General features: G+C 33.5%; 1 protein-coding gene across 1 annotated transcript; it reads left to right on the plus strand.

The window, feature by feature from the left end:
- Positions 1-2800: 2800 nt before the first annotated feature.
- Positions 2801-8703, plus strand: LOC139497934 (uncharacterized). Its single transcript, XM_071286184.1, has 2 exons — positions 2801-3241; positions 6303-8703. The coding sequence occupies exons 1-2, from the start codon at positions 2911-2913 to the stop codon at positions 8315-8317; spliced, it is 2346 nt and encodes a 781-aa protein (XP_071142285.1). The 5' UTR covers positions 2801-2910; the 3' UTR covers positions 8318-8703.
- Positions 8704-9906: the final 1203 nt, after the last annotated feature.

Consider the following 9906-nt stretch of genomic DNA (forward strand, 5'->3'; position numbering starts at 1 on the left):
TCTTGTATTCGGTTCTCTCCTCTAGAGTTTTCTATGCCCATAACTTAACATGAACTGGATGCAAGATTATATCAATCACTGAGGATATAGGTATTTCCTTTTTGTCACGGGGTAGTCGTCATTTTACCATATACTTTACCTGTCAGAACACAGTCGTCGTCTACGAATCAAAGATACTACAGTTAAATTATAAATTCATTTGTACATGTTTTGTACTGTCTATGACTGAAAACAAAATTGATCGTGAAATGATAGGTATTCTAGATATATTCGAAAAACAAATAAATGATATTATATGGTCCTTGTACATGTTGTATGGGACGGAAAACAAACCAAATCGCAAGGACTTTGTTTATTTAACAAAAAGAAAAAAGAAGGGCAGGTGAAGAGTATGTACAGTATTGAAAACCCCGAAACAAATAAATGGAATGCAAATTTTGGTTAACGTCACTAGATGAAAAAAATATAATACAAACTTTTTCATATACTATCGAGAAAGGTCAATCTGATAAATCCTTGAAAATAATAATGTGTTGTCAATTAAAAAAAAATGGAGTTGTTGTTGATCCTAAAAGTTTCTGCCTCAACGATATTTGATACTTTAATGAGAATAATAAAACTCCAAATAGTCAGTTATCGTTAAAATTTGATATATTTGTCAACCTTAGATGATATATTTTCGTCCCCAGAAAAATCAACTCAAAAACGAATAAGCCCCTCTAAAAAGAATAAAAAGTCAGTTTGATTAGAAAATATGTCTTTGATTCATTAACAGAAACATACATTACAGAGGGTGAAGATTGTTATTTTGCCGCCGAAAACACTAAGACAGATGATGAGATCGACGTTAAATGGAAATGTGTTAAGGTGAAACCAAACACGACCTTGACGATTTGAACCGTTTTTGACTTTCATACAATTATGACAAAATATTGACTTTAACCCTTTGACAAAAAATATAAATATTGAAGAAAGAAAAAAACAAACATAAACCACATACTTTATCGGAAAAAAATCAATGGATATTTAACAGTTTGACAAACACTTATTCTGAATATTGATTAGTTTGATAATTCCTTAACAATGTATTTATACCACAGTAAAAGACATCGGAAGAAATAAGTATCATTAGTTGCATGATCAAATGACTTTTGATGCTGCGTAAAAATAGGATGAATCGATTAAATCAGTTACAATGAACAGGACAAAGACATCATATAAACATTACAGACATGACAACCGATCTGATTATCATATCATGTTACCGTACAGTGCTCAAGAAAGGTAACAGGATCCTGAAACCTCGAAGTGCCAAGGAAGTACTGTAAACCAACTTATTTTCGCGAGCGATTTATTTTCGCGACTTTCGCGAGTAGAAAAATAACGCGAATAACTTTAAATGACTTTAAATGGCAATACGCGAAATAAAGTATCCGCGAAAATAAGTTGGTTTACAGTAATCGATTCCTGCGTCTGTGTGGCTACTGATTTATTATTTGGTAGAGGTCAGGAGGGGTAACAATATCCTACTGTCAATATGGCTAATACTTTGTTGACCGATAATGCATAGGAAAATTAACCATATTCTGCTGTCAATGTGGCTTACGTGCTATTGTCTGGTAGTGCTCAGAAAGGGTTGATGAGTCTTTTGTAGACGAAAAGCGCGTCTGGCGTATTTACAAAATTTAGTCTTGATATCTATGATGAGTTTATATATTATGTTATCAATGTGGCTAATGCTGTATTGTCTGATAATGCTCTAAAAAGGGTAACCGTATCTAACTGTGAATGTGACTTATGCTTTATTGTCTGGTAGTGTTCAGGAAGGTTAACAATATCCTACTGCTAATATGGCTAATAATGTGTTGTCGGTAAGTGCTCATGACGGGTTATCAAGTTATGCTATCAATGTTGCTAATGTTTTAATGTCTGGCAGTGCGCAGGAAGGGTTACTATATTATGATGTAAATGTTGCTACTGCTCTATCATCATTTTGTATAAAAACATTTTATATTAGTTTGATGAACATTGTGAATTAGATTGGACTGACGACCTTGCACTTAACATATCCAATTTGTAATACAATTATCCCATGCTGAATTATTGAATCATTCATCAACGGTTCAAGAGCCTCCAGGTTGTTCGTAGAAACGTTTCATATCCAGAGTTGCTTGTACCAAATTCAATCGCCCAGCCGGTCATTGTTAATACTAGTATTCGTCTATTGTGTAATTTTGTGGTCATAGGCATCACACAGTTTAAATACGATGCCATTTCATCAGACTCTTGTTGCACAATCCTTAATGTCACCATTGCTCCCGGTGACACCATTATTATATTATAGAGCGGTAGCCATTATTTCAAAAATAACCTACTCACGTATAAAGTGTATACCGTATAAACAACATTATGACGATAGTATGTCCGTTTATTTTACTATCGCCGAGTTTATTTAATCTTGATATTTTTAACAATTGGAAAATATTTCAATAGCATTCTTTATTCAAACGGTTTACATGCATTGGCAACTTCACTATTGGGATTAAATGTCTACATATAGAATTGAACTGTAGCGATAAGAATAGGGTATTCAAATTACAGCGACATTTAAATACGTAAAATAATTTCTTTGTTTATTTTGACATTAAAAATGAAATATTGATTTGATCTTAGAGTGATTTGTTCTTAAAAAACAGTTAAACATTATTTGTATACTAGTATCAGGTAAGTTTTTTTTTATCATTAAATATTTCTGCACAAATGGACATAACTAATATGTTAAACAAATATCTTGAACTTTCAGACAATTTTTCATATCATATTTATACCGTATTTGAACTTCATTCTGAAGGTAAATGGTAGACATTCACTGTATGTACAATAGATTCAATTTATAATTTACAGCTAATCATGAACCGAAAATTAGGAAACGATGAAAAGGGTAACGATCAGAATGATCATGGATTGAGGAAAATAACGTACTGGGAAAAATACGGCGTCAAACGTTTTCCTTACAGAGGAAGTCGCAGATACTCACCATGTGTTTACCAATCTGAGGACGGAGGGATCGTTATCTCAAACGACGTTTTCGGGCTGACAATCAGACAATTTGAACGAATGTTTCAAGCGTGTTTAGACAGACGGAAAGCACAAGAACAGTATATACTTAATCTAAGATATCCTGACAAATCGGCAAATGAATATCTGGAATACTTAGATAACAGAAGATATATGAATGAAGGTAATTGCATTGTTATATTTGTAACTCAATAAACGATGTACTACAAATGGAGAAACTGTCTAAAACGGAAAAAAAGATACTGGGTTTTGTATCGAAATACCAAATACAGATAGTTGATACTTTAAACTAATTACTGAAAAAAGCGTGACAAAGGGGCAATCAAGATTCAAACATAATACATTTTCATCTTTATTTATCTCTTAAATCTACTCTGTAAGAGACCCTTTGGACACAAAACATTGTCAGTTGATGCATACGTATTTAGGGGTAAAGTGCTTGCTTTGAATTTTGTAGTTTCCTACATTTCTTTTTGGGAACTTAGGTAAATTAGGTCATGCTGATTTCACGTAAAGGGTTGTATGAAAGTCTGTGAGAATAATAATATGTTGACCAGGTAACTGACTGCTTCAAGCCTTCGTTAACTGTATTGAAGAGATTTTGCAGTGGAGGATCCAGAAATTTTCATAGGTAGGGGCCCACTGAAGGCTTAAGAGCTAGGGGGCCGCTCCGGTCACGCTTCTGTGAATCCCTATAAAATCAACCAAAATTTTCGGAGAAAAGATAGGGGCGGACCATCTGCTCACCATAAATCCGCCTCTGAGTTCAAAGAATATTGTAACACAGTTTTCGTTTGACATTTCAAATGATTGGAAGCATAAAGGTTTGCAACAACCACAGTCAGCAATGTTTGCATCTTTACTGATTATGTTGAATTTGACATTTGTATGGTCGATTTGAAGTGCTCAGCTCTGAAACCTTCTTTGTTAGTTGTTGCTTTCAAAGAATTAGGCATTATCTTGACTCTCGATACATGACTTTATAAGTGTATATTTCAGTCGTTAATTAAATCCACTGCTTCTGAAATTGATTTTTACTGTGTGGTCTGTTCCTTAAATGAACAAATGAATTCAACAATAACTTCAACACGTGAAATATGTTCCGCAGTCAGTTAATACAATACCATGTTGATTCGCGGCTAAATATTGCGTTTTTTTCTTCAAAAATTCCTCTACCTGAGCTTACAACCCATTTAAATATTTCATTACAAGGGAAAAAACATGTAAATGTCACATGATTCGATTGATGGAGATCAAAAAGTTACATTAACAATATTTTGTAATTAACACATGGACAAAGCGTTTTTGATTGTCCTGGATATATAGTAATTGGACTCTTTTCCTTTCATAAGCACACCATTAGACAACTATTCAACATAATAAATCATTTAATGTCGGTTCTTGCATTCAACAACATATAATCAGATGCCTTTGTGATTGTACTATTGGTGTCGTTAATTCTTTAGATATGACGATATTGCGACTTATAAAGGTTGCTTTCATGTTATATGACAGGGCTTCCAATGCATGTCGTTATTGTTCAACAGTTTCTAATGTTTGTATTCCTACAGCGGACAAACAATCTACGAGTTGACCTGTTTTCACTGATTTAGGTTTTATCAGCGTACTTTCCTGCGGTTGATATAAACAAAAATGGCATCGTTGTGATTGCAGATGAATAATGAATTTTTAATAGCAACTAAGCATCTTGCATTGAGGTATCATACAAAGCAAAGATATTATTATTTATTATCGTTGCAACGTCAATAGGGAGTTTGTAAATTCCTGTTTTGTTTGAATCGCATAATGTGTATCTCGCGGGGACTATGGTGTGCACAATTTATTTTCAATTTCTACTATTACATTATCACTTGTCAAATAGAAAATACAAATAACATTCATCCGGTCTTTATTTCTGACACTATCCCGTTGTACAAGTCGTTGTAGGTGCTCATTGTTTTCTCTAAGGGTGCGTAGCATTGGTTAAATGAACGTATTATTATCAAGCAATATATATATATGTATATATACATGTATAGCCCGTATCTGGTGTCGGATTTTATTTCATAAAATGTGTTTGAAAGTCCAAAAATAATTTTTGATTCTCATCAAACTGGTAGCCAAGCTTTACTGATGTGTTGTCGTTTTTTACAGCAACCGGATATATTTCGATTTTTTTCTGTCTTCAGAAGTGATTTAACTTAACTTCCAGGGCCAGGTGATAATTCTATACAGCTTTGATCTTAGGTTTTTAAGTATCTCTTTTTCCTGTCCCAAACCACATTGAACCTTTAAAATAATGACCGTCGCCGCTTAAGTAACCAACAGTATTTTTGAGATATATATATAAAATACCAGACTTTTGTATAAAAATGCGTTTTATGAGGGAACTTAGTCGAATGCAGCCATTATCATCCTTTTCTATTGAAATTGGAAGTCTATATATATTTCTTTTTTATGCTAAAACATGTGTATTTTCATGATCATTCTAAAACATTTAGGCAATTATCAACAAATCATAGCTTTAAAAATAGTACGGTGACACATCTTTTTTTATTCTATTTCTGAAAAGAGCATGGCAAAGTATAAGATAATTCTATCTCGGAAAACATATACCTATAATCTACCTTAAACTGCTCAAAAACAGTTATGCGGAATAACAAATGACATCGACTTAATATATGTATCTAATCCCTCTCGATATGATTACTGGAAACACTCTTTCGTCATCTCAACTTAAAAAGACTATTTTTTGAGGTCTTAGATCTCAATATAAAGTAGCAGGTGGTGTATACATAACAGAAAGCCTTTACTCTTTCGAACAACCTGTTCTTTAATCTAGGAAATGTCCTCACACTCTAGCGAATGTTCTCACACTCTAGCAAATGTCCTCACAGTCTAACGAGTGTCCTCAAACTCTAGAGAATGTCCTAACAGTCTAGCGAATGTCCTCAAACTCTAGTAAATGTCCTCACACTCTAGTGATTGTCCACAAACTCTAGAGAATGTTCTAATAGTCTAGCAAATGTCCTCAGTTTGTGTTTGTTTTCTTCTATAATCGTAATTCATTTTCAAGATTTGAACATCGATAAACGACTGTTGCTTTCTTACAAATCACGACACTATGCGCCTATTGGTACAAATTGGGCACAGTATTTGTAATTGAATCACAAAAATTCATCATGGTTTTCATAAAAATCATTGAACAAATATATATTTTATAGATTACTTGTCATGGAGTGGAACTAATTTGAAGGACAAATTCCTATACGAGCACTTAGTAGAGACAGTTGGAACTGAAGAAGACATGCGTAAAAGACAACAACTATTTATCATACAAGACGTGATAGCAAATACTGATTCAAAATTTACACATATATCCAGTGGCAGTTTAGCAGAAGGACTCCATTTACAAGGTAGTGACCTGGATCTCATGTTCGTCATCAACAACGTAGACGTAATACAGGATTTAAGGAATATGAGACACCCAGTAAAATGTACAACACTGGTTATGGAGATAGAAACAGATCATCCTGGATTTGCCAGACTCCGATTGATAACAGGAGGGAACGGGAAAAATGACATTTTAACATTCTTTGAAAGTACTAGTAAAGGTTTATGTTTATCAGTGAACAAATTTGTTAGTCATATAGAAGAGATTAATCAACAGTATCATCTATCACCACACGGCCCGTGTTTATCAGATGAAGGTCAGAACGTGGATTATGCATTCTGCCTTCGAAGTAGATATCTACCTTATAGTACAATATCATGGGCATCGCGTTATCGACATCAATGGCCACCTAATTCTACAATTGACAAAATTAAACAATACGGATGTTTACTAGTACCTATTGGACCAAGAGCCATCCCAGATTGTAATATATTATGGAGATTATCTTTCTCTGTAGCAGAAAAACAACTTGTTCATTCGTTTAATTTCACTCAACTGTTATGTTACTGTCTTCTCAAACTAACATTAAAACAAATTATTAACACAAACAAACATGTTGAAGGTTTATTGTGTTCATACTTTCTGAAGACAGCTTTATTCTGGGTCTCAGAGGAGGTAGACATTGGCACGTTTCAAAGATCAAAATTATTTGCTTGTTTTTCTCACTGTCTAAATAAATTGATATCATGGGTAAAGAAGTGTTATTGTCCGAATTATTTTATACCTGAGCACAACATGTTCCTAGGAAAAGTCAATTCAGATAATAATACAATACTGCTAAATGTTTTGTATGGCATAAAATGCGATGGAATTGACGGATTAATAAAACATTTATTTCCGAACGACAATGGAAGTTTATTAGGAACAAATAGTGAATTTTCGTTCATGAAGTTAGACTTTCTCTTTTACAGAATATGTTCCAGGAGTAATATATCAGACATATCACAATGTTTAAAGGCACTCATGGTTTGTGAATCTTTAACCAAGTCCAACCATTCTACATTTATTATAGATGTATGTAAACTTCATCATGCTCACATAAGTCAAAACATCGCACAATTACTTCCACTACCAACAACAACGACGGAAACTAAAAATATACACAAACGTTATCACAGATATTTATTACCATCACCGATAACAAATACTGAAACATACAATATACGCCAACTTTATCATAGAATTTTACAAGACAGTATAAAGGCAGATGCTGTATCTGGTTGGTTGTTATATGCATCGTTTTATTATGTAACGGGAGAGTACAATGTCACACTAAGAATAACGGATTATGTTTTGTCAAGATGTTCACCTGGTATGTTGTTCATTGGATGTTCAACCTACAGTGAAGAGGATAAACTTGATTACAGAAATAATGTACATTCTAAAATGACACTGAATGAAAAGATGCAAACAGCTACTGTAAGTGTTTTCTATTACCGTCAACACTCATCATTAATACCAGGGGAACTACAGCTGGAAGTGAACGATCATCCACTACTTTTATCGCCAACTGTTATGTCTCACTGTCTTAGATTTCTATGTTATCATCATCTTGGTAACATATCAAACAGACAACAAGCTTTAAATGATTTATACTTAACAGTGAAAAATAAGAATTGTATTTATTCAGATACGTTATCTTCTTCATTAACAATTCGTGGAGTATGCTATGAGATATCCGGTGACAAGGATACAGCCTTTCAGTGTTATGATGATGCTTTACAATGTGATGGTATAACATGTTCCTCTGCAGCAGCGAGAAAGTCAAAACTTTTAGAAATTTAATATATATTGTCAGTTTCAACAGTTATTGGAGCATGCTATTTCATATGAGTAAATAAAGGTAATGGTAATCCAAGATAATATGTTTATTCCGATTCATTTACAATTCCGACTGATATGGTGATTGAAGGCATTTTAATAAACACTCTGCACTCATCAGTTGTACTAAAAGTATATAAAAGAGTTTAACTGAAGGTAGTAAACAGAGACATCTTTTTAAAGCGAAGTATACGTGATTAACTACTCCATATAGTATTTTTTTTATATTTTACATGTGCATTCTGCTTGTAAAAAACATGAGAAAATCGAATTGAAAAGGGGGTAACCCATTGATGAAAAAGTCCTTTGCAATCATGGTAGTGTTCAAGCTATGTCCTCTGTAAGTTGGATTTTTAAGGCACATAATTATGAATTATCCTAAACTTTTCAATTGCATTAAAACGAGACATGTCGTCGTCTTTCCAGGTCAACAAAAAATATACCGGTACTGATTCGTTACCTACTATATTACGATATATAGCAGAGGCAGGTTGGCTGGTGAATGGCATTGGGCCCGGGCCTCCCCCTTGCGGCAAAAATTTGGTTGATATAAAGGGATACAGTTGTGCCCCTCTATTGAAAATTTTTGGATCCGCCTTTTTACACAGTTATGACAGTGATGTGAATTTCATTTTAAACTAAATTTTTTCTTGTTTGATTTTAAGAAGGATTTTGATTTTAAGAAGTTTGATACAACTAGAAGAAGAATTGTCTCCTGTTTAGATTTTTTTATATTGAACAAGGTAAACTGTTATTTACTATTTCCTATTTTATTGCTGAAGATATCTTATAAAGGATATCGGATTTGCCACAAAAAGGGTAACACAACACCATAATGTATTTAAACCAGAAAAAAACCAGAAACTCTGGAATATAAGGTGTACCAAAACTGTAGGATTCAGGATCAATTTTTGATCTATGTCAACTGTTTTGTCTTGCAAACTGGATGTGATGTACCATGATAGTATTATGAATTAGTTAAATCTCCCATCATCTTGGATTGTGAAATATAATAGAATAATCTGTTTTTGTCATCAACAACGAGAATTTTAAAATAGAAGTGCAATTTATGTTTAGGCCTTAATCAAACGATAAAAAGTAATTGGTCAATTCCTTATACCAGGACTATATAAAAAAGAAGATGTGTTATGATTGCCAATAAGTCAACTATCCACAAAAGACTAAACTGACACAGACATTTACAACTATAGGTCATCGTACGGCCTTCAACATACCGCATAGTCAGCTATCAAACGCCCCGGTAAGACAATGTAAAACAATAACCTGGTACAGTGGTATAATAGTACATCATAAGAACGAACTATTAAAATCAGTTGAAAAGGCTTAACTCTTTAGATAGACAAAAATACAAGTGGACGTGGCCGGTTACTTATACATCCCGACACAAAAAGACACAATGAATGGATCTGAGAGTACTCGCAGTTGTCTGACAGCTAGTTCAAAGCCACTAACAACTAATAAAAAATCACGCATCTAAGACTAAACTATCAATCCGTACACATCCAACATCCAATGGATTAAGTGTAGAGCCC

Source organism: Mytilus edulis, chromosome 12 (assembly GCF_963676685.1).
Source record: "Mytilus edulis chromosome 12, xbMytEdul2.2, whole genome shotgun sequence".
In the NCBI taxonomy this organism is placed as follows: Eukaryota; Metazoa; Mollusca; class Bivalvia; order Mytilida; family Mytilidae; genus Mytilus; species Mytilus edulis.